The 26,459-nt window shown below is 35.5% G+C and overlaps 2 protein-coding genes across 6 annotated transcripts in view; one reads left to right on the top strand and one right to left on the bottom strand.

The window, feature by feature from the left end:
* The first annotated feature begins 308 nt into the window (after window positions 1-308).
* LOC138329010 (charged multivesicular body protein 2b-like) lies at window positions 309-6,335 on the top strand. Its single transcript, XM_069275711.1, has 7 exons — window positions 309-496; window positions 1,275-1,366; window positions 2,485-2,628; window positions 3,591-3,641; window positions 4,066-4,168; window positions 4,387-4,493; window positions 4,837-6,335. Exons 1-7 carry the CDS (start codon window positions 466-468, stop codon window positions 4,936-4,938), a joined length of 630 nt encoding a protein of 209 aa, XP_069131812.1. The 5' UTR covers window positions 309-465; the 3' UTR covers window positions 4,939-6,335.
* Window positions 6,336-8,138: 1,803 nt separating this feature from the next.
* The window catches only part of LOC138328979 (proto-oncogene tyrosine-protein kinase ROS-like), a 101,549-nt gene continuing 83,228 nt past the window's right edge, over window positions 8,139-26,459 (bottom strand). For 2 of the 5 annotated variants that reach the window (XM_069275681.1, XM_069275694.1), the window contains 20 exons: window positions 26,031-26,094; window positions 25,693-25,895; window positions 25,227-25,417; window positions 24,731-25,029; window positions 24,229-24,396; window positions 23,698-23,906; window positions 23,215-23,356; window positions 22,845-23,104; window positions 22,322-22,498; window positions 21,898-22,090; window positions 21,218-21,511; window positions 20,759-20,857; window positions 20,330-20,468; window positions 19,577-19,739; window positions 19,091-19,285; window positions 18,396-18,691; window positions 17,960-18,094; window positions 17,522-17,673; window positions 14,000-14,085; window positions 8,139-13,497 (listed from right to left, as the gene is read on the bottom strand). In XM_069275681.1, the coding sequence (XP_069131782.1) occupies window positions 12,400-13,497; window positions 14,000-14,085; window positions 17,522-17,673; window positions 17,960-18,094; window positions 18,396-18,691; window positions 19,091-19,285; window positions 19,577-19,739; window positions 20,330-20,468; window positions 20,759-20,857; window positions 21,218-21,511; window positions 21,898-22,090; window positions 22,322-22,498; window positions 22,845-23,104; window positions 23,215-23,356; window positions 23,698-23,906; window positions 24,229-24,396; window positions 24,731-25,029; window positions 25,227-25,417; window positions 25,693-25,895; window positions 26,031-26,094 (4,563 nt within the window). In that variant the 3' untranslated portion in view covers window positions 8,139-12,399. Of the gene's footprint in view, window positions 13,498-13,999; window positions 14,086-14,965; window positions 15,158-17,521; window positions 17,674-17,959; window positions 18,095-18,395; window positions 18,692-19,090; window positions 19,286-19,576; window positions 19,740-20,329; window positions 20,469-20,758; window positions 20,858-21,217; window positions 21,512-21,897; window positions 22,091-22,321; window positions 22,499-22,844; window positions 23,105-23,214; window positions 23,357-23,697; window positions 23,907-24,228; window positions 24,397-24,730; window positions 25,030-25,226; window positions 25,418-25,692; window positions 25,896-26,030; window positions 26,095-26,459 lie in introns of those variants that run through there. The other 3 variants (XM_069275699.1, XM_069275686.1, XR_011209389.1) reach the window with 3 other exon arrangements.

Here is a 26,459-nt window from a genome sequence, read left to right as displayed (position 1 = left end):
AGCAAAAGATTTTGATCTTATATATAATTATAATTAGATCTACAATGTATAATAGGCCCATTGTCTAGGTTTATTGTCTCTTATTTCGTCGTTTTATGTGAAGAGAAGGTTTATATAAGTTGTAATAACGTTTGCCTGATTCTATTGTCTTTTGTTATGACAATAAAATATGTTTAAACACGGAGATTTAAATTTAAATCTGAACTGAAGGAATCACGACAAAATATGAGCCTACTCGTCAGTATCCGACTTCTTATTCCGGAATTCGTTTTTGTGATTAGCTTCACGAAATTATAGTGCGCATGCGTCATTAATTTCCTAGTTTTATTTCCGGATTGTGTCATGATCACATGAAAATCAACCAAATATATTCTATAGAACTGAGTCAGATTTGAGTAAATATAGCACTGTAGGTCTAACTGTCAAGGTGGGCATTTTCTTTGAGTTACGTCTGACATTTTAATAATGTCGTTCTTTAAGAAACCAACTGTTGAACGTAAGTATGCTCTCCGAACAGTCAATGTTTGTTTACTTTCTCATGATGATAACTGTCGGTGACTGTAATGAAAGTATCGCTCATTAATTAGCGTCACATCATATTCATAGAAATAATCAATATTTCTCCCCAATATTTTTCATCTATAAACTAGATGTATGTGCTTATGAATATTCTCCACACCACTTGGCTAATTTATTAATTAGTAATTATGGCATTTCTAGTTGAAAAACAAGAATTGCTAACGCTACAGTACACTTGTAAAAGGAGCGGGTCGGTGTGACTTGTACACAGTGTTAAATACGGTCTCTGTCACTCAGCTGACGGAGCATGCTTCTTTGGCTCAGTCGGTAGAGCCGTAGATTTCCACGCCGGAGACCCGGGTTCGATTCCTGGTCGGGGCACTCGACAGGAATGTGTATTTTCCCTGTTCTTCTACACACTATTAAAATTAATTTAAGTCAGTACTGCGTTAGTTGATTAATATTACTTATCGTTTTATTTGATGTCCCCCTTATCATCATTTCATATGGTCTTTTACGTGCCTCAATTACTATAATTTCATGATATAAGCTACTACATTTGTATTATATATATATATACAGTATAAATTGTACATGTACATAGCAAAATAATTAGTAGGCATAGTAATGATTATTATTACAGAAATTATATTGTACATTTATGCTGCATTATGCTACACAGTTACTGTATTCCTATGTGAAATTAGTATTTTATAACATACTGTGATTACTGCAATTCTTGGTATATGCTGCAGAACAAATCAAGAAAAATGACAGAGAACTTCGAAAAACAGAGAGAGACTTGGGTAGAGACAGAGAAAAACTGGAAAGAGAAGAGAAGAAATTGGTATGTGACTTGAAAAGTCAGTGGTATTTATAATACGGGTAGTTCAAGATCCCAAAAAGACATGGGGTAAATGACAATATACCGTTGATTAGTCCCACCTTCCGGTGATTACGACATCATGAAACTCGTATCAAATTATGATGTCATAATCACTGGATGGTGGGACTAATCGAAGGTAAATTGCACTTTACCCAAGTCGATTTGGGATCTCAAAACTGACGTATTATGGGTATGAATATGAATATATAATCATATGATTATATAGTCAGAATTCTTCTGTATGTACACGAAGAGGAGATCTCCCATTCTCACTGTAGGTTAATTGCATGTAAATGCTATCACAACAGCAGTCACAGTTATGCGCTGAGGATACCAGGTTGATCCCATTGAAGCTTTGGATGAAGCTTGTCAGCAAGGGGGAAATTATATATAATAAATACATGGATATATGGGCATTTCAGCCTCATAGTCCAATAGCTGTAGCTTTTATGGCTGTGTGGATGAGTACAATGTGTCAGTATATCTATTTAGCATAGTGATCAAAGCAATGTCGAGTGTGGCCTGCTCTTCAATGTGTGACCCCTAATTGGTTTCAGCACTATGCAGCCTCTGTATGTTACAAAACTGTACATGCATATTATATTTGGATCACTCGAGCTCGCGCACCATTCATTTGTTTTTTCAAGAAAATGAGTGTCGATACTTAATCATAGTGATCACCAAATGTTTTTGAAAATATGTACACTGTATTATAAAACACTTGTTAATCAGTTATTGTTGTGTGAATTGCTATAATTTTGTTCATTTCTTTTCTGACACAAGTAACATATTATGTTTATATATCTAAACCTTGGAATGCCTATAGCTATATAGGTCCAGGTTTGAAACGGCCTAGTCACTGGATATAGGTACAGATAAGATTTGTTATGATAGAGGAGGGCAAAATGTACAACCTTTGCTATAAACCTGTCATTCCTACATATATTAATACATAACACTTCATACAGCATGGGTAAATTTATCCATAGAATGTGATTTATAAAAGAAATTTAAGCAAAATTAAATATCTATGTTATGATATTAACTATTTCTGTATGTCTTATTTGATGTTTAAATAGGAATTAGAAATAAAGAAGGCAGCCAAACAAGGTAATAAGCAAGCAGCAACAGTTCTCGCGAAACAGCTTGTCAACATGAGAAAACAGCGGACGAAGAGTTACGCCGTGGGCTCAAAAATACACTCTATAGGAACACAACAGAAGGTTAGATACAGGGGTTTCATTATCTTTCAGGAGAGGCGGTACAATTGCAATTTCAGGGGGTACTTTTCTATGCTATCTGATATAATTTAGCCCAAATTAGGCGGTACCACAGCCAGGTTCAACTGGCAAAAAGTACCGGGTACTGCCTGATATTGAAACACCCGAAGATATATCTGATTATAAGACACATAAATGTAGAGGTTTTATATGGTTGTAGCTAGAACTGACTTTGTTTTCAAGAAAAAGGAGGAGATGGAGGGGGGGGGGTGACTTTTTGTAAAAATCAGTTTTATATACTTGGAAATATGTTAATGATTACCTCATCTAATTAACCTATAATTGGTTGGGTTATTAGGTATTTAATAACACATATTAAACATACTTTTAATATATGCATATAATGCAGTAAGTTGGTTTTAAATAAATTGAATATCAATCAAGATATGTAAATTACGGCACAGAATCATCTTCGAATTTGATTGAATTGACATTGAATTCATTTGCTTGTTTCCTAAATATGTACTACAATAATTAATTTTTCTTTGACCAAATCTGGCTTTCTGATTGGCCAATACTTTTTTTGCATGCTACTATGAACAAAAATCCGAAAATGGCACGAAATCCTGACGTCATCGTGACGTCACAATAGAGACATTGACGATGCATATTGATCCGGAAAAAAGAATCCCTTGAAAAACCACTATAATGTTAAATTTAAACATACTTCATTTTATCAACTAGAGTATAAAATTAATTATAAGTATTGATGTCACTATTTTTTAATTTTATCTGGGTATGAAAATTTTTTTTTTCGCAAACTTTTGTGAGAATCCGCTATGCGGATTCACACAGTTTGCAAACAATTTTTTTTTTCATACCCCGATAAAATTTAAAAAATAGTTACATCAATGCTTAAATACATTTATCAATTCATGCAACCCTATAATATTTAATTTCTTCAGGTTATGCACTCAAATATGAAAATGGGAGCTGCCATGGCTACAACAACAAAGGTAAAGTATATAGATTTACACATGCATTAATTGTAAAATATAAATTTCTTAATTATTACAATTTATAAGTGTCGCTATGTCCCAGGAATGTGCAAAAGGAATAAATAACAATTATCAAATTAATACATCGATTAGGATAATAAAAAATATCCTATTTTGGTTCTGGACAAGAAAAGATTGATTTTATGAAAACATTATATCTTATATCATATTGCTACAAGATTTACCAGTATTTTGGATATGTATGATATATATTTAAGATAGTAATATATAGTAAACAAGTCATTGACACAACATTGATATAGTAATGCAGCAATGGGAAAATGTGCTTTGAATAACAATAAGGGGTGTCAACAACATTTTATTTCCTGTTGCTTGTTGTTAGTATTCCTGATTTATTTTATGTGGGTGTTTGTTTTTATAGACAATGCAACAGATGAACAAGGTGATGGATCCCATGAAAACTGCCAAGACCATGCAGGACTTCACTAAAGAATCAATGAAAATGGAAATGTCAGAAGAAATGAGTATGTAAAGTTTTGACATAAAAGTAAACGATACTTTATCAATCTCGTATCAATTAGCTGTATTACCAAGTAGTTCTATTACATCAGTTATTTGAAAAATAATTATGTGCTTATGAAAAATAAGGAAAGAAAAATAAGAAATAGCTTTTCATTCATTAAAGGAAAAAATTCATGATAATAATTAGGGTATTGTATTTTCATCGTGTTTTTATTTGCAGTCAATGACACATTAGATGATATTCTGGGTGACTCTGACGAGGAGGAGGAATCTGACGCAATTGTCTCACAAGTACTGGATGAGATTGGCATTGATATGTCAGGAAAGGTAATAAGAATAGCTGTGGTAATAGAGAAAACACTTTATAAATCTAGAACTGCTTTCTACGAAAAATAGAAGTAATGTTGAACTATTATAAATATGAAAATAATGCTACTCTATACAACAAAATTGATTATAAGGAAATTTATTTTAATGAAGTTGTAAACACTCATAAATTCTCACTTTATATGTTGTTTTGATGGATTAAGACATTTGAAATTTTTTGACTTTTACATGAATTTAAAGATTGTGTATTCATTTTTTTTATATTGACATCAAGAAAACTATTATTGGAACTGTAAAGGTATTCCAGTTTATTTACTAAAAGTGTGTCTTGATTATCTTCCAGCTGGCTGATGCACCAGTACACAGAGGAAAGATTGGTGAGGCATCTGGTTCTAATGCTGAAGCAGATATAGAACGACAGTTGGCAGCTCTTAAAGACTTATAGTGTTAAATTGTGTTAATTATTCCTAATTAATTAAATCTCGCCTAACATATCATCAGTTTCAGATGTGTTCTAACATCTCAGTCCTCTGATAAGTTGGTCCTAACAATTGTCATGGTTACATAGTAATTTATCACAATGTTAACAAATGTCTACTATTTGTACATGAGGTGTTTAATAAGAAATATTATTCTAGATTGAGGTTCTAGGATAATCATGTGAACTATTTAAAGTGCCTCTGATGTGATAAGTTACGGAGTACTGCATCCTGCCACAGTGTCAAGTATAAATTTTAATACTTGTAGGCATTAAAACTTTCTCCCTTGTGGGAAAAATACAGTAATAAGCCAGTTTATAAATAAGCAATTTTCAGATTCTGAGTTTTAAAAAGATTTTATTTTGGGGGGAGGGAGGCGGAGGGAGAGAGGGATAAGGTATTCCATAAAGACACAGGCAAGAGAGCTGAGAACAAACATTAATGTACAAACAATTTGTTGTTGTGTACATTTTTTTGTATTTGAAATTGTCCGACTGGCATTGAGAAATACCTTTAGATCTTCTCCAGTGTATAATCCGTTTAGATATCTTACAGTACTTTTATGTACAGGTAGTAAATCATGGCGATGTCAATCACGGAATTCATCTTAACCTGTCTGGGACTCCAAGGTAAAGTTATTGTATCTTCCTATGTATGATATGCTTGCTGCTGTTGAAGATGTGCATGTAGCCTCATGTATGGTACTGTTGAAAACTTGAAATGTTTAGCAAATCTTGACACCCAGGTTTTGATTGGCGTTCCTTTAATCATACTTCTTGCCTTACATTGGCATTCATACAGAGGAAATAAACTTGCAGAAATTGAGTATGTATAAAACACGTGTGTACGTTTAGTGTGTAAGAGCTTTGAGAGAGAAACCATTGTCAACATGTTGTGATTGTTTTATCATTGTTTTGTTAAAATCTTCGTTGGGCCTCATTTCTCTACACGTTAATCGCTAGTCATCACCCCCTTTTATAGCAGCAAGTTTGACCTGATTTTAGTTTTCTATATCAATTTTACCTCAAATCATAAGGTCATAAGATTTTGTCTTCTGTTCTCAAAAGTTTAAGTTATGTAATGAATTTTGTTATGTTTTTTTTCATGAATGTTACAGAACTGAAAACATAAAGACTTGTCAATTAGTTGATACAACATTCATGATCACCATACAACACATTTCAAGTTACATGATGTTATGCTATATAAATTGATTGTGTTTTTCATTCAAAAACTTACCTAAAAACTTGTTTTAAAGTTTAAAAACTATCAAGGAAAGCTCATAGAAAGAAATATTTAATGGAATAACCATATTCAATTTAAAAATTAAGGAAAGAAAATTCATGTACTATTATTTGATAACTAAATAATAGGTAATAAAAAAGCTTTGTAAACCTTCCTAATGTTGTAAATTAATTCCAGAAACTGTTATTTAAAGACAAAACTTGCACTTATTTGTGAGAGAGTTTCTTTAAAACTTGTAACAGCTACTTATAGTATTTCATCAAACAGTTAAGGCATTAGAAGTAGGCCTATATGTAATATCTTTGATAATAAGTTATAAAGTACAAAGTGTATAGCTTATATTATGATTCGCAAAGTGTGTAACTAGCAGGGACTTATTAAGTCATTATTTCTATAAGAAATTATTTGATGTAGCATACTACCATTGAAATTTTGTTAACAATTTCAAAACATTTCCTACATGTATTTTCATATTTCTGAACAACATGGTTTAGGTTACTGAACAACATGGTTTGGGTTACTGAACAACATGGTTTGGGTTACTGAACAACATGGTTTGGGTTACTGAACAACATGGTTTAGGTTACTGAACAACATGGTTTGGGTTACTGAACAACATGGAATTTGTTTTGTTTTTGTTATTTTGAGGTTAACTGGTCTTGATACACATTTTAAATTGGGTTGAAATTGTCCATTTAAAATTCTAAGGAAGTGGTCATACCAAGCAGATGGTCTATATACCCAGTACAAAGGTGGGTTTTACTGTATTTATCAAACACTAATGTATGACATAATAATGGTAACAACAATTACTGTTATGTGTCTTTTATTTGTGTTGACATAGAGCATTGCTTGTGAGTGAAAGATATCTTTTTTTCCCACATAATTCTGTATGTTTTATATAGAATTTTGAATAATAGTTTATAAAACAATCATATGCATGTAATTAATCTTTGTTCAAGCAATTTGAAACTTTTATAAATGTACCTCAATGTTAGTTCTGTACATAATTATATTGATTACATTTATCATATTTTAAGAAATTAAATGATGAAAAAAAATCATTTGAATAACCTTTATGTTTATATAATAATGGTCTCACTGTCCCTGGTATCTGTGATATGTCCTCTAATGATCACATGGTTCCTGGTTTCTTTGACATGACCTCTAATGGTCACATGGTTCCTGGTATCTGTCATATGACCCTTAATGGTCACATGGTTCCTGATATCTGTGATATGACCTCTAATGGTCACATGGTTCTTGGTATCTTGTGTGTGGCCTCTAATGGTCACATGGTTTTTGGTATCTTTGGTGTAACCTCTAATGGTCACATGCTTCCTGGTATCTGTGATATGACCTCTTATGGTTACATGGTTCCTGGTATTTGTGATATGACCTCTAATGGTCACATGGTTCTTGGTATCTTTGGTCTAACCTCTAATGGTCACATGGTTCTTGGTATCTTTGGTCTAACCTCTAATGGTCACATGGTTCCTGGTATCTTTGACATGACCCCTAGTGGTCACATGTTTCCTGGTATCTTTGGTGGGACCTCTAATGGTGTTCCTGGTATCTTTGACATGACCTCTAGTGGTCACATGGTTCCTGGTTTCTTTGATGTAACCTCTAATGGTCACATGGTTCCTAGTATATTTCATATGACATCTAATGGTCATGTGATCCCTGGCCTCTGACACTGACATGACCCCTAAAGGTCAAATGATCCCTGGCCTCTGATATGACCTCTGAAGGTCACATAGTCCATGACCTCTGACATGACCTCTTATTATATGGTCACATTGAAACTGACCTCTTTGACTACTGTTACCTTGCCTGGACTCCTAATGGCTTCATTTGAATAATCCCAACCAAAATATACAAGGTGACATATCAAGTGTAAAAGATAACAAGAAAGCTCTTCAAAATTTAACATCCTTTATCTAATCATAAAATAATCTGTAATCAATAAAGACTGATGATTAGAAAAAAAAGGATAACATGATAACATTGACAACAAAATCTGGCAAGCTGACTGAAATATACCTAAATGATCATACCTGTACACCAGGTAAATTGATCATACCTGTACACCAGGTAAATTGACTGATCATATCTGTAATACAGGTAAACTGATCATACCTGTAATACAGGAAAATTGCAGGGACCTGGTACAAATTTCAAACCAACAATATTGTTAAATATATATATATATACAATGTATATATATATTATAGTATCAATTCTAGTCTAAAATATATATGTACGTAGATATTATTGGTTAGAAATTTATGCCAAGTCCCTGTTGGTAAAATGATCATACCTGTTTCCCAAGTAAACTGACTAAATCTGTGTTAGTAATAGCTATATTGGGAATGCTGTTTTAGCAGTTTGTCTTTCAATAAAATAAAATACCTTGTAGGTTAATTTGTACAATTGTACTTTGAAATATGTAAAATACTTGTTTTTTCTCAAATGAAAGAAAAGAAGTTTCATTTTAAACAAATCAAAACAAGCTCTCTACCAAATTTATATTGATGCTATCTGTAATTGTATTTCCATACAACTGATGATATCTTTATCTCCTATAAAGTAAATTTGAAAAAAAAACTTGTTGTCAATTTGCAGTCTATTTTAAAGTAATATGGGAAGAAAATGACAGTTTGATAAAAATAATAGCCAAAACAATTTGGTCAAAATAAAACAATTCACAAATGTACACAAAAATCCTTGCTTGGACCCTGCTCATAGATTATACTTGACAAACATGGGCAAATTGAGGGTCACCGGGGTTCTATACAAGGCTTCTATCAATATATCTCTCAAAAGAGAAATCTTATTGCTTATACCACAATTTTACTGTGCATTGTTTCACCTTTTCTAAAGCACATTAAAGTAAAATTCATACTGTTAAAGCTTATATGTATAATTACATATAAGGGAATATAAAATGTCTGGCTTGCTTAAAACAAACCTTTCTAATTGTATAGTGACATAGCACTCTTCTGTTTCTATATTCTTTACAAAAATATACAAAAAAATCTATCATTGTCACCTTATTGCCGTCGGCTATTTAAACAAATTATTTCTTTTGTCAATATTAGTAACATTTATTTCTTTCTACACAATGCTTGCTTCCCACATTGCCTACCCATTGGTTGCTTCCCACATTGCCTACCCATTGGTTGCTTCCCACATTACCACACATTGGTTGCTTCAAACCCACATTGCCTAAATATTGGCTGCTTCCCACATTGCCCACACCTTCATTGCTTCCAATATTGCCCACACCTTGGTCATTTCCCACATTGACCACACATTGCTTACTTCCTACATTGACCTCACCTTGGTAACTTCCCACATTGCCCGCACCTTGGTTGCTTCCCACATTGACCACACTTTGGTCGCTTCCCATATTGCCTATATGTTATTTGTTTCCCACATACCTATGCATTGCTTACCTTTTATTAGTCCACACACATATATTTATATTGCTTCTCTTATCAAGTTTTACCTCATGTTTCAATTTGTAAGATTGTATGCTTATTCAAGACATACATTTCAATAAGGTTATTTTAGAGGCCTACAATTGTATGTAAATGTTTGCTTCCTTTATTGACAAAACAGGACAACCTCCACTAAATAACCAATGTTAACTGGAGTTTTATAAAAGGAAAGTATCTAGGGCATGATAAGAATAATTCCATAACATCAAAGAATCATCAATGACTAGAACCCATCTAGTAAAGAATTACTGTGGCTACAAATGGCGACTCAATAAAAACACAGCCATTCCAACTTTGTGGAAGTAAAGCACTCTTTTGATCACACAAATCTGTTGATCTGATATTACGCATCATTGTTCAAGTAAGTTCTAAAAATATCAAACTATTTCTTTTTCTGCATGGCCCACTCAAATCTGATTGTTTTTCAATATTTACCAACAAGGACTTTAACTGTATGCAATGGCAAAGGCTTGCTGTAAGTTAGTTGGAATGGCAACAAATATGGTAAAGGTTTGAGGTCAAGGTCACCTCTAGCATAAAACTTAAAGGTCAAGGTTATCTCATATATAAACCTTGGAGTTCATCATCTCCTATAAGAGTTGAGGTCAAATTGTCACTTTTGAATAAAGCTTTGAGGTCAATATCACTCATTACATAAATGCAAAAAGTTCAAGGTCACCTCATGTATAAAACAAGTCTAGACAAGAAGTCAAGGTTACTTCAAAACAAGGTTGAAATTATAAACAAAAGGTCATCTGTACCACAAATAATAGCTTACGTAATAGCTGAGCAGAACAATGTAATGATATATTTATGGGACTTTGTTAAAATTTGATAAACAACATCATAAACACTATCAACAAGACAAAAGTCATAACAAGGTACAATAATCACAAATATATATATATATATATATATCAATACTTTCAGCAAATGGTAGGTATTTAAAATGGCTCTGGCTATACAACAGAATCTGCAAACAGCTTCATTCTTGGTGATGTATTGCTTTGAAAGATATATGATCAATAAGGAACTCATGTAGTTTGCTTTACATTTGATATTTACATCACCTATAATTTCTCCTAATTGGTTCAGATGGACAAAAAGTCTATCATTCTGGTGACTCTAATATTAGGTCAGACCAAAAAAGTCAATAAAATGGATGTTTTTAGACTGGCTTGAACAACCATTAATTGTCGAGCGTGTTCAACGAGAGTTTATAAAGAATTGTACTAAAAAATTGTAAACTATTAAACAATACTGATCAACACTACATGACTTTGCCCACAATTGGATGAACCTGAGAAAAGCCATGTACAAATTAATTCTGAATGGAGGATTGTCGTCTGACACATGTATACTACCTATCTTTGGTTTCACTAGTGGTGCATTGTTTTGGCAATACTGTGGAATCTCTGATTTTACTCCTTTTTAACATGAAATCTTTCTAAAAATAATGCTGAATTTTTCAACTGAAGTTTTAACACTACATGTGCATACACCATTTTTTAATGAAATATGCAATGTCAAAAAAGCAAATAATGTACATGTTCACAAGACTCACAGTCGTATGATGGAGCACAATACACTGAAGATCAACTCACTCACCCCTTAGGACATATTTGAACTCTTCTAAATCAAAAGAGAGGAGAGTTCATTATGAATTTCCATGGGTCAATTATTTACATACAACAATAACATGGAAGTTAATTGCAGACTTCTAAACTTTCATCACAAGGACATATTCCCTACTGTATTCAAACCCAAAAAGCAACCAGGGTACTTCAAAATTGAGGAAATTAAAGGGGCGCTTAATGGGACCAGATTTTGACTACATTTCACAAATTTTAGAAAGTAAGTCAAAAATTAAATTACGATATAAATAAATTAAAGAAATTATATGGAACTCATATGAATTCTTATTAGTGAACTTAAGACCTCAAAAAGAGTAGGGATGTGGCTTATTGGGAAGGGGCTCTTATTGGGTTGAATACGGTTTTCAATATAAAAACATCTATAATTCACTTTCAGTGATAACCTCGTTTTCTCGTGTTTTTTCTGTTCATTAAATTCTAATGAAAATGAGAGTTTTCATTTTCACGCCTCTATGTTTTGTCTTTTGCCAGTATGTTGTCAAGAATCAGAAATAGCACAGGTAATATGTGAATGTTTGAAAACCTGTATCATTTACTCGCTGTTAAACAGATCTTTACAGAAACCATGAACGTCCTTAGTAACCAAGTAATGATTTCATTGTTAAACACATATATTGTCTCTTTAAGAGTAATTAGATTGAGCTATGGACACCACAGTGTCCAATTCATCCTACATCCCTTCACTACTACATGATAGAATGATGACCCATATTATTAGTATACAAAATGCTTAAGATATCCAAAGTGTTCAGGATTATATAAGCCATATCTCTGTGGCCTATATAACCCAGAGAAATATCTTAAGTGTACAAACACGATGAGACACCCTTAGTCCACTATATTTAGTTATAATTGAGAGACAGATAGAATTTTGTCTGTGAGATGTCCTTGGTCATACCAGGTTGGCTTGTACAACCCAGAGAAATATCTTAAGTATTCAAACAGGATGAGACACCCTTAGTCAACTATATTTAGTTATAATTGAGAGACAGATAGAATTTTGTCTGCAAGATGTCCTTGGTCATACCAGGCTGGCCTGTACATCTGAATAGCCCGACACCAGGGCCTCACTGAGAGGGTAGACCTGCCCACGAGACCGACCCCCGGGGACCTTGGTATCCTGAACTCCTGGGATACGACTATTACTGGCCCAGTAGGCCTGTAGTTTGTTAGGAGACAGATGAGAACAGTCTGATTTCTGGCTGAGATAGGAGGCCTTGTTTCTATTACAGTCTACATAGTTCCTGCTGTCTGTCAAGGCAATGTGAGGGTAGATTGCCTTGGGCTTGTTTTTCAAATTGTTAGCCAAGTCTGACGCTGTTCCTGTATAATACAGACGTGCCTCAGCGCTACTGTAACCACGCTCCACAGAGGCCCGCGGGTAGCTAATAATCACCTCAGCGCTACTGCTCGTCCCCACCGGGCAGCCAGTCTTAGCGGGAATATTTACTGTAGTGTATCCTGCTGGAAGTGAACTGTCTGGAATACACTGGGTATGTGGGGCACTGGTCCCAACAAATAAACTGTAGTCTGAAGGTCCTGTACCATTAGGCAGATTGTTACTTGTTCCATCACTGAACCCTGTAGGAACTAAATTATTTGAGACACACTGATTGTTGTGAACACTCGGAATATCATGTGAACTACTAGACGACACACGCCGCGGTGGGCCATTCACGACAGCATACCCATCAGGGGTGGCCATTTTGTTTCTGGTGAGATGGGAAGGATAAGGAACGAATTCGTAACCCTCTGGAATGGTGTTGACTGGTGAGTATGGGACATCTGGACACAGGTCCGAGTCTATGGAATGGATAGATTCGTATTGTTTCAGGGGAGGAAGTGCCACCTGCAGACTGGAGTTAAGAGAGTAAATATCACTGGAACAGGAACTGTGTCGACTTGAGCCCTGCGAGGACTTGCGCCGGTCGACTGGGTCACGGATGAGCTGGAGATACTTTGGGGTTCCCTGTGTGTGCGGGATGAGATAGTCTGTACATGCACTATTCTGCATGGCTATCTGTCTATAAGTCATTTCAAGGTCCACCTCATCTCGTGGCTCAGGCATATCAAAAGATGTAGCATGCTGAATCTTCTTATACAGCACTTCATTATCTCCCTGTAAAGAGAATTTCAAACTTTGTCATTAAAACTGCTCATATTTTTAATGCACTTTATATCTGGGTAATTTTTCTGGTACATGTATAATAACAACATTAAAATTAAAAGGGCATGCAACTTAGTCAGAATATGTGATCTTAAAACTCATGACCTTGGTATTTGACCTTGGCAAGGACACTAAATCATCTGTGACAGCAGATTATACTCACCTTGACCCATAATCTGCCAGGAATGAAATTACTTTATAATGTGACCTTAACATGACATTTATCTTTTTCTGGGCCTCATACTGACCTTTGCATGTGACCTTTACAGGACAATCATAATGACCTTGACATGTGACCTTTATAGGACAATCATACTGACCTTGACATGTGACCTTTATAGGACGTATATATACTTACTGTTATATATTCAAGGTTTGTGATATTACATGTATACTGACCTTGACATGATTCCCTGACATCTGACCTTTCTAAAATGCATACTTTTATACTGACCTTGCACTCAGGGTCATGTCCATGTGATAAGGTCCTCCGTCTCGTTTTTCTCTCTCTTGGCTGACGACGACAAGTTGAGCCACCCACTACAATTAGAATGATACATAATTAATTAGGATCTTACAAACATCTGATCACACACCTTGTAGATGTGTCTAAGACATTCAAACAAATGCTAATCAGATAACTGTACTATAATTTACAGTTAATAAAAACATTCAATTGATATAGATTTCTTAGTTCTCATAGAAACTTATGTAGACATATACAGTGTCTTAATTAGTTTTTTTCTGGTGTGGTAGTCATAGAAATATTATAGAAAGCAAAGGACTTTTATACAGACATTCATATGATATACATGTTTTGTATATAATAATACTGTGTAGTTAGATTTAAAGTAAGTTTATATGAAGCCAAGCATGCCGCATTCCTGACTATAGTCTTCTACTGAACATGATGATGACATGCAAGCACAGGTCCTTCTGCAAAGTGTTGTGCATGGCCATGCAAGTCCTGTAAAATAAATCCTCTGTCCACAGGCTTCCTGGCCAGCAAAGTCCATTTGTTAGCAGTCATTGCCATCACAGCAGGTCCATCAGATGTAAATTTACATGATTTTGAACATAAACATGCATGAGGATGAATCACTGTGTGTTGTCATGGTGATGAAATGGTGGATCAGTGTATTAACTGATGATGAACAACAATAAAATGTAATCTTACCACTCTACAACAAACTTAACCACAGCAAAAACATAAGGAGGTTTCAGTAGATATCAGTAGCAACCAATTAAGGAATCAAAACCGTAATTAATGGCAAAACAATATAAGTCACCAAGATCAAAACAAAAGATGAAAAAATGGTCAATCACAAAAATCACTGAACAAAATGAAAATGAGGTCCAGCAAGACAAATGAAGGTGAAGAGCCACAGGGCGAGCCAGGGGGGAGGCAGCTCCACTTTACCTATCCTCACGAACGACTTTGTTGAGTGACGATGGATGAACGTCCTGACGATTTCGCCAGCTATTCCTGCGAGGAGTTTTCTCTTGACTGTTGTTACTTCCCCCTTCAGGTTAAAGGCGACAATTTTTTTTACTTATTTCACAACCTCAACTACACTTCCATCAGAAGCATACTAGGTGATTCTAACGCCACCTAGTGAATAATAAATATATTAAAGTGTTGTTCCCCTTGACTAAGCGTAAACACACTAACAACATAGATAGACTTGGGATATCACCAAGGTCTTCAGGATGATTGCATCAAATTGTCATACTACTCCTAACAGCATTTGTATTACACATTGTTTTAATCATTTTTCAATAGTAATTTTCTATATTTTCCATAGTGTATGTTTTTTATTTGTGTGTGTATTATCCTTTAAAGAAGAACATATTTTTGGGGATATGAATATTTTCTGGGTAATAATCAGATTCTATACTTTGTAAATGTCACAAATATAAATCTGTTTGTAGAGTGGAGACATCATCAAAAGTGCAACTTGAATTTATGGAGTAAATGATTCCAGTGTATCCATATATATACATTGAATGTTCATTGCCATTCCATTTACATCCTATTTCCTCAAAACCTTATCTATTACATTGGCAGGCAATCCAATAATTATACATGTATATATATATATATGCAAGCATACTGCATATTAGTTCATAAGCTCCATTTTCTAATTATAATTAAGTCATTCAATAGTTATAACATGCACAAATTTATACACATACTTCAAGCATATAATATTTGCCAAACACCATTAATAATTTGACAATGTAGATACACTAAGGTCTAGCTTTGTATATCGGAAGGTCACCTAGCTAAATTCATATTCTTCATTTGTCTATAATAAAGTTGATTGAGCTGACTACAGTTATTGGTCTATAGATTCAGCAGTTTACTCTCGTCCAAGACAACATTGATGTGCAGGAAGTACAACAGGTAGGGATATAATACATACAACAAATACACTGCAGTACAGCGAGGTCTTCAGTACAAGAAGGTGGCACTTTTCCACACAGGTAACACAGATGGTGTGATCATACTAACAGGCATGTTCAGAACGCATGTTAAAGATGGCAGTCACAAACAAGCAATAGTGGACACCCACCTGTGACCATGATTTCTTAAAGCTACACATGCTGACTTAAGGAAGAAATTAAATCTCCACATTATGAAGGTCAAAAATATGTTTTGGATTTTTTCATCTGTTTTTCTTGTGAAATCAGGGTCTGAATATACAGGCACATTCAATTTCTTGTCCCAAAAGGTTTAAAGCACTTTCATCAGTGCTAACCATCCTGAACACGCCTCTGTTACAGGTACATATGTATCGAAAGTGTTTTCATGCAGACATAAAGTGAGGCTACAGAGGGACTCACACATTCACAAAAGAGGATTGGCAGAGGTCATATTTTAGACTTAGCACAAGCAGAAACACAAATAGACCATTAACTATGTCTTAATTGACGAACCAGTCATCATGATTTTATTGTTTCACCTTCAAAGTTTGTGATTTTATTTGTTTCCCAAAAATAATCCATCGTTAGTCAAATAAGACAGTGCCAAATAATACTACATCAATGACGACAACACAAAAGCCAACATCACCTCCTCAAGGCCTGGTAATATACATGTCCATATGGGCCTTCATGCAAATCAAAACAAGGAGAAATGTGTTACAAGGATTCTGTATCAAAATCATATCATTTTTTAATAAGACTTTCAGTTTATCTTCTGAGAAAATTTACAAATTCTTTAAGTATCTTTCTTTTTCATGATTTCATTTACATTGTGAGACAATTAATGCATTGAATTCCTTGTATTAAAAACCTGAATTATGCAGTTTCTTAAAACCGACACAAGAGATTTTCCAAGTACCGGTACTGGAGTGGGTTTTTTTAAGAATCAGTGGAAAAATTTTCAGGAATTATATTTCTTATATTTTTTTAGCTTGACACAAACTTTGTAACACAAATGTAAATATATGTTTCCTCATGTACATAAAAAAGACATCAAATGTATAATTATAGTTTTCAAATCAGGCAATTCAAGCTGTTAAGTAATAACACTACAACATCATTAAAACGGAATCAACAACAAAACAAATCTGAACAATACACAGATTTTAGGCATATATAATATCAAGGCAGAATCACTCAAATATGTGTGTATATATATATATACTAGGTATATGGCATGCAGTAACATTCTGTGCCAAATCTAGAGTACATTTCATGCAAATGAAGCCTTTTTTAATAACAGATACATAGTTCATAGATCAGCTGCCAGATATAGGCCTTCGTTTAGTAGCACCTTTATTTTCCCAAACAAATTACATTTTGTTCTTCTTGTAAAAGTTTTAAATATACCATTTCCTCAAAGTTTTAATTATACCATTTCCTCTAAATGTATTTATCTCCAGATATATAAAAAGCTGTGGTGAATAAACAGTCATGGAAACCATGGAAACATTTGTAGAGGTCAAACAAGGTCGTGTAATGTACTCACCATCAGGGTTGATTGTGCGAGAGCGTATAGGGACTATGTAATCGGCGAACAGAGACACACATTTTTCATGGAATTCTTCTAGTTGTTGAAGGATAGCAGAGAAAGAGGGTCGATCTTCTGCTTCCACCCAACAGCTCCTCATCATCTGGAAACTGTGGACAAAAACCAGTCAAGCATGTAAACTGGTCAACACCTTAATCTTGACACTTGAGTATTCCCTTCTTAATATGAAGGACAATCTGAACATATTTTGAGTCACTCTGGAGACAAAGAGAGATGTTCTTCATTGATCTGAGTTTCCAGTATTCTCGCTATTCAATCAGCCTTATGAAGATGTTATTCTGCATGAACTAGGTGTGTTTTCTTCTACCGATCTCACCCAGTGTTACAAAAACTCCTACAATACATCCTTATAAAGTGTGTAATGTGAATACTTACAGTTCTTCAGGACAACCTTCAGGCTGCTCCAGCTGGCCCCCAGACCGCACAAAATGAAGGACCTCAATATTGGTTCTTGCTGGGTATGGCTGTCGTCCAAAAGTCATCACTTCCCAAATGAGAATACCAAATGCCCTGTAATGTATAGAAAGAAGCCAACATTCTTGAAAAGATTTTTATTAATATCTACCTGAACAAGGCAAATAACTCATTTAATATGACAGAAAATGCCTTGATTGTGTAGGGGAGATAATTCACAAGATGTCCAATTGTTTAAGAGAGATAACACATCTCGCTAGGTTTCTGCCAGTTTAGGGGAGAAACAATGATCATATACTTGTCTGTGGTAATAAACGTATGAATAATGAATGTATATAATATGACTGGTTAAGGAGTTATATCACCAGATTTCTGTGTGGTAAGGGAGATAACTTACCAAATATCAGACTGTGTGGTAAACACTCCGTCTACTAGTGCCTCTGGTGACATCCATCGTACTGGGAGAAGTCCCTCGCCTTCTTTTCTATAGTAGTCGTTTTTATAGATATCCCTGGCCAGACCAAAGTCCCCAATCTTTACCACCATTTCTGCTGGTGTCTTACTAGACACAAGACAATTCCTTGCTGCCAAATCTCTATGGACAAAGTGCATCTCCTCCAGGTATTTACATCCTCGGGCCACGTGGACACAGATCTTCACAAGGTCGGTTATACACATAAATGCAGCATTGGTCTGAAACAGTCAGATTCAATCATTAGACATGTATAGTTTATCATTGAGTGTTCACTTGGTGAAACTTAAAAGATATTGACCAAACTCACTTTACAATAAAAACAAATTTCTATCAGCAAGGTCTGACCTTCTACTGAGGATCAAAATGGTCATTGTTTTCTGTTTAAAGTCAAAAAGACTGTCTGGTAAAGGCCATAGTCTAAATTCCTTTAGGAGCCAGCAATTCAAGGCCTTGACCTTTTCTATAAGACTAAATTGAGACCTTGACCTGATTTTGAAGCTTCGATTTTCTATCAATGACAAACAAAGTTGAGATTTAGAACTTGTATTGAGAGCTAAAAAAGCCATGACCTTCTACTGATAAGGTAACTTGAAAATAAAATCAAACTATCGACTTACTGTTGATGGTCGACAAGCCCGTAGGAAGGACAGTAGATCTCCGCCCTCCATTAGCTCTAAAATGATGAATTCTGGGTCGTTGTCCAGACACACACCCAGCAGACTCAGGATGTGCTCATGTTTAAAGTTGCTCATAAGGACCGCCTCTTTTAGGAACTCTTCTTTTTCATGATCTGATGCACTCTTCCTCAATGTCTGAAAACATGGTTATAAAACATTCATTTCTCATATCTATAAGAATGAGACATAGCATTTATTGTAAGGTTTTTCTTCCTTATTTTCCTACAACTTCAGATTTAAAACAACTCTAGTCTGAGCGAATATTCAAAATGCTTGAAAGAGCATAAGAATCAACATAATGGTACTCCTATTAATTTTGTGTGATATATTTTGCAAAGACAACTATCCTAAAGCTACTGCTACATATCCAATGAACATGCTTTGAATGCTTTCCCACTAATACTACCATGAATGACCTTGACTCACCTTGACAGCTACTTTTGTTTCACCAGATGTATCACTAAGAATATTCTTTGCCACACCCTCGAACACTTCTCCGAACGCTCCACTACCAAGGAACTTTGTAAGCATCAGCTGGTCCCGGCGGAAGTGGGGCAGGGAGGCTATGTCACTGTCAGTAGGGATTAAACTGTAAGTACAAACATATCTACCTAGTGACAGAGGAAAGTTTCACTGTCTTATGACTATATTTGTTGTAATAAGTAATCCATGTTTGATTGTACTTATGTCTATCTAACACATTCTTCTGTCTCATTATTATTTACTGAGTTGTCTCGGTGGTTTATAGTATAGTGTTAAGGTTTTACATTGCCATCCAGAAATTGATGCCCAGTATTGACATGAAAAGATAAAGTTTAAAGTGAACAGTCGGGCAAGGATGGCTAAAGTCGGTAAAAATGGTGTGAATGTATCCAGTATAATTTCTTATGAAATGGAAAAATAAAATCTCTCGTCAAAATCTGTCTGCGTACGAAGAAATTAATTTAAAGTATGGAAATTCTAAAACGTCCTCCCAGCTCACTATGTCCGTGGTTACATTTCCACGCAGCCTCGCTTTCAATGCTTTCAAATTTTCTTTACTTTAATGGTCAGAACTGGGAAACTAAGCAGACCGTCGTATTAATATGTGAGAACTTTTGAAAGGCCAATGAATGCATTTAGACTGGTTTTCTTTGCCCGACTATTCACTTTAATGTTTCTTTTTGACTTGATACAAACCTGATGGCATATAGTGTATTGCTCTGTTGGTAAGCCGTATGTGGCAACTCTCGAAGTGTGGCTAACTCTACATCAGGTCCACGAGCCACCGCCACAAACTGCGGTCGCTTCTTCTGTAGGTCTTGTCTCTTCCATCTCACTGTAACCAAACATCAGTATTGTAGTTTACTCCGAACATAGCAATGAAACTTTTAACTACAGACTAGGCTATAAAACTTTTATGTAACACAAGATCAGTTCTAAAAATTGAAAAGCTGTGTTGTACATGACATAGAGCAACAAAATTGCGCTTGAGCAACAGCTAGAGAAGAGAAAATGTAACAGCTTGAACAAGTTGTCAACCAATGTAGATGGAACTTGAAACACTAATATTTAGTTCTAACTACATAAGGGCTGGGAGTTAATTATTAACAATGATATCCTGCTTACCATAGCAATAGGCAATGAGGATGACAATCCCGATGAGGATCAGTCCAACAGGCAGACCAATCGCCAGGATAATGGTATTGTCTGTTTTCACAAGGGCCTCTGTAATGACAGTTGTATATTATAGATAAATAGTGTCATCTGTGGAACTAGTCATAATTAATAAGTTCAAAATTTTACAAAAAATTGTTTCCAAGATCAGAATAAAAACATTCACTAAAATCACAGATTCATGTATAAATGAAATGAAAACGTAACTAAAAAGGCAAAGGTTATTGGTATATTAGAACAGATGAATAAGTGAATATATGTTGATGGCCTTTAGTATGATAACAATGGAATTAAATTTAAGACATGCCTATGTATAGACCAGGGTTATTTAAAAAAGATACTGTAGACATACACATAATTTATGAAGGTGGGGGTCATTCAGATATAGGTACAAATGTACTTAAAACTTACCTATGAAGGTGAAGGTCGCACTTGCATTACTAGGAGGTCCCCAACCTATTTCATTAGTGGCCTTGACCCTGAACACGTAATCATGCCCTGGAGGTGTGACCTCCTTGTCCACCACCCAGCGTAGCTCTGTGCCATTGTAGGCCTGTTCCCAGGTGTCGCTGTCTGTCTGTCGGTACTGGAGGAGGTAGTGAGATATACTCTCACCGTTCACCTTTGGTTCCTGCCACACCACCACATACACATGTGACTTGAGCCTCTGTACCTCTGGTGGCAGGGGCTCTAGGGGAGTCGACGCTGAAAGACAAAATCACTTCCTCATGTACACCAAAAATAATTTTAAAACAAGATTATAATTTGATTTATAACCTACATAACTGTAAATTATTTCATAGTATTCACCAACAGGTAACAGTGCCTAACAACATTTGATATTAACTGTAGAAAACAAGAATAAATTGGTCAGGGTGGTTGGGTGGCAAAAGACAAAGCCTATCAATAAAAGTTCAGGTTTAAACTTGATTAGGAGCATAAAGTCACCCTGCACTGCCCAACCCTATAGATTTTCCCCATGTATTTCAATTTTCTCCTAGAATAAGACTTCTCTTGCATTTCTTTTGGGCCAATAAGAATAATCAAATTTAAAAAATATATTTTTTATAAATGGTCAGTATGGTAATTACCATTAGTTCTGAAGACAAAGCGGTCATCGTCTGGCCAGTCCACACGTTGAAGACTAGTTAGGACGAGCTTCAGCTTGATACTGTACTGGGTATAGGGCTGGAGATGTCTGATGCTGTGTCGACATTGGGTGTAGTTTTTGGCCTTCGTAGGAAACTGTGTTTGGCTCCTCTTCATCAATGATCCCTCCTCGATCTATAATAAATAACATTACTGATATCTTTTCTTTGTTTTCATACAACACTTGGATGTTATGTAAGACAAAATCTCAAGTATTCAATAGAACAATCCCTATCTTGTACCACAGTGAAAGTCTTACATTTCCTTACAAATCAAACTTATGTGGGAACAAAGAGTCGCATGTATAATATTATATATCGAGGTACTTTGAGTACAAATAATCCCCATGAAATGCAGCAATATTACCTGGTAGTGGATGAAGGTGACAGCGTACACACTCTCGTCTCCAGGGATATCCCAGGAAACATTTAATGTATCCTCAGACTTGGACTCCAGTTTAATGTCACTAAGACCCTCGAATGTCTTGGCCTTCACCTCCGCAGTCTCACTGTACACCAGACGCTCTTTGTTGGAGGCCAGGATCTGTACAGGATGGAAATATTCACAAATCATACACACATTACTAACTTCAAACTTCCACGTAGGTTTGGTAATAAAGGAAATTTCAGAAGAGAGGTATGGAATAAAATGAAGATCTTTTTTTTTAAAATGGTAATAAATTGCTGGTCATTTCCTGGCAAGTCCATTTATCAAAGGTGACATTGATTTTATATTTAACCTTAATGACTGACCTTCTTATTATATTTAACCTTAACTACTGACCTTGACTTTTACTGGTGGTTAGGCAGCAGGTCGATGAGTGTGATATTGCTTTTATCATTAACCTTGACTATTGACCTTGCCATTATATTTAACCTTGACTACTGACCTTGACCTTGTACTGGTGGTTAGGCAGCAGGTCAGTAAGTGTGACATTGTGAATGGGTACTCGAGTAATACTAGTGGGCAGTTCTATCGCTGGGGTCATTTCCATCTCTTGGGTCTGACCCTCCTTGGTCATCACACTCCATTTGACCTTGTAGGTGACCTCCTCCAATGGACCGTTGACATGAAGAGGAGGTGACCATTTCACACTCATCTTGTTAAAGGTCAACACTTTGATGGTAACAGATGTGGCTGGTGAAGGCACTAGAAACAAAATCAAAGAGATAATGAGTGTTAATTAAAAGAGGATGGTATCCTCAGTTGTAATTTTCAGATTTTTTCACAAAAACAGCACCAACTATAAAAAGACTTACCTCCAACCTTGGTACGAAAGACATGCGGCTCACTCAACACACTATCCAGGTTTTCTGTGTAATAGTTACTCACAGCTCCGTGGACTACATACTCCATATACGCCTCTAATGGGGATACTGTCATCTGGCGATTGTATGATGTCTGAAATAAAAATAAGATATCATTTGTACATGATCACTATGGTAATTTCTGTTCTAAATGAATTATTTTTGTACTTTCAAATATCAAAACACACTTTCACTGATCAGATAAAACAACTATGTTTGAGCCTATCAGTGAAAGTACCTTAGCAACTACTTCTGTATAAAGACCTCCTGTTTGATAAGACCATTTTCTCAGGGTCCCAAATTGTCAATTTCTACACAATTTGACCTGTGTACAAAGACCACTTGGCTATAAAGACCGTTTTTCGTGGTCCCTTGGGTGATCTTTATAGGAAGGTTTGACTTATTTTACTTGCTATACGACTGGCTGATCCATACCTGTGACAGACAGTCATGGCCGTCCAGTCCACATCGGTCACCGTGGGAACCCTGCTTGAAGAACACAGTGTACCTGGTGTTGGGGTGAGAGATTGAGTCACACTCCGCTGGCCAGCTGATCTCCTCCAGGAGGAGTGTAAGGGAAGCATTGGTATGGTAGACCATCACTATACTACCGTTATATGGACCCGGATCCAAACATCCCAGACCTGTCACAACAGATATATAGAAATTATGTAAGGATGAAACAAGATCAGCAGCCTTACAAGTGATCTCTATAATAGTGATAGGTATATTACTTATAGCGGTAATTTTTGCAGGATGATAATTATTTTCATGATTTCACATGAGACTGCTTTAGTTGCAAACATTTAATCCATGAAATGGTAAGTATAGGTGAATCATGTGTTCAATGGCAAAATTTTAATTCCCTCAAATCTAATTTTTAAGTTTTTAATAAAAATTGCAGTTAAAAAATAATTCTTATAATTAAACAAAGGCGGAGTTGTCCGTTTGGAGAGCTATATTTACCTGGAAGTGGCTGTAGTTGGGAGCCATAGGCCAGGAGGTCAGTAACACCGGGGACAGAGTGAAGAGAGATCACCTTGGTGGCCTTGTCTATAGCAAAGAGCTGACCAGAGGCCTTCACGTACCAGTAGATATAGAGATGGTCAACAGATAGCAGGTCAGGAGGTGAGTCTGAGAATACACAAAAATCAACTGATAGAAAGTTCATTCAAATATTTGAAAGACCTTGATCATGATACTTTTATTTTGTAATGATAGCAAAATTATCATCAAAATATCTTGCTCACATATTAATAATTATGATACATGTAATGATCTTTACAATGAGTCCAGTTATTATGTTTCTCAGGAACTGGAACATATAGAGCAAATACACTTTTTGATGAATACAACAAAAGTGCCTACTGACTTTAATTAAACCTTTTAAATCACGAGCCTTTTGTACTACCACTCTTTCTCTAAAACACCATGTGAGGTTAGAACTGTAAACATGACAGCAGCCTACCTGAAACACTACTGCCAGGAAGGATAGTCCTACAATGACAACCATCTATATCAGCGGCTATGAGAGATTTAGTGCTTAGGTGGTACAATATCATCTCCATTTTATTGTTACTGGAATGGTCCACTGCCAGCGCTCCGCTTGTCGTCACTGTCATAGGACATGTACAGGGAAGGGAGGTAACTTCTCGGCGTAATCGTCGGCGGATGTTGCTGAACACTGCCACAATGTCGCTATTGGAGTTCATTTTGTAAACAGTAAACTGGTTTTTGTTCAGTCCCTCCTCTGTCCAGATCACATTGCTGAAATACACATTAGTGTAATTACATGATTAAACATCAAATCTTAACCACTGATTATCTTATATATATATATTTTTGTAACAAAAACCTCTGCTCTCAATTATCATGTCACCAAAACTAAATCTATCATTAATTGTTTCCAACAGATTTAACAAAAGTTCACCACATATACCAAAAGTAAAAGTTTTTACGTTAACCTGGTATAGGGGTCCGCTACGATGGCTCTGATGGCTTGGGGTCGCTCCTGTAAACTGATGTATTCCCTCTGGTCAAGCTTGTAGGCCCCTAGGGTGCTGGTTCCTCGAGTTCTATCAACCTCCACAATGAACAGAGTGCGACTTATCCAATCCAATGACAGATCCACTCCAGAATTGTTCAGTTTCACCAACTACAGAAAAGTATGATACAGACCTCACAATTATAGTATCACATTACGTTATGTAGAAACTATTACTATTGCCGTGGTTGTTATGGAAGCTTTGTGGTTGCTATGGAAACATGAATAAAAAAAAAAAGAAAAGCATCTTAAATAGTTCATGTTATACAGGGGACATGTTTTGACAATGCTAAAAATATACACCTTCGATCAACTTGTATGACACTTTTTTACAACAATATTGTTGCATACATCAAACAATAATATTATAAGTTGCAGGTTCTTACAGGGTTTTGGTCCTTATTTACAGATTCCATCAACATTCCATCCCCGTTTATCCAAAACATCCTGTTGTCCTGGGCTTGGTAAGTAACAGCAACAGGTGAAACGCTGGTTTCTATGGCGACGGTGAGATTAACGGAACTGTCAATCTCGGCCATCCTGATGGAGGTAGGTGTGGCCACTAGGAGTTTTGGGACAGGTCGCACAACTGAAGAAGGCAACAGGACGTTACGTAATAAAGGATTACAGGATCAATGTGTTTTTGTTATTGTGTCAGGTAAGCTTTGAAATCATAAGACATGGAAAAATGGATCGTTAATGGAAAATTAAGATCATTACATACCATCCTGCTGGGCTACGATGATATTGGACTTCTCACCACAACCAACAACTGTACAGGCACACACCTGTAACAAAGATAGATGTCAAATAAGCCTCATATTAGACTTTAGCTTGGAGAAAAACATTGAACTTTTTTCAAACCCATGGTTAATGTAATTATTGGAGTAATTTCTTTTTCTTTCATTAGGCTGCAGCAGATCTGGCTCCAGGATCAGGAAACCAATATCTAAGATTTATAAAACAAATTGTAACAGGATGATTATCACCAACCAGGACGCTCCATAGATAATGCATCAGTCTATAGTTTGGAGGACCTTGAGTTCTAATCCTGTTACAAGACCATTGTTTGTTTTCAAAAAGAAGAAAATTTTATAATGTCCCTGTTACTACAACAACATTACCTTTGCAGAAATATTATCAATTCCTGTTA

The sequence above is a fragment of the Argopecten irradians genome, chromosome 1 (genome assembly GCF_041381155.1).
Source record: "Argopecten irradians isolate NY chromosome 1, Ai_NY, whole genome shotgun sequence".
Taxonomy (NCBI): Eukaryota; Metazoa; Mollusca; class Bivalvia; order Pectinida; family Pectinidae; genus Argopecten; species Argopecten irradians.
The sequence above is the reverse complement of the archived record's forward strand: the minus strand, read 5'-3'. Positions and strand labels throughout refer to the sequence as shown.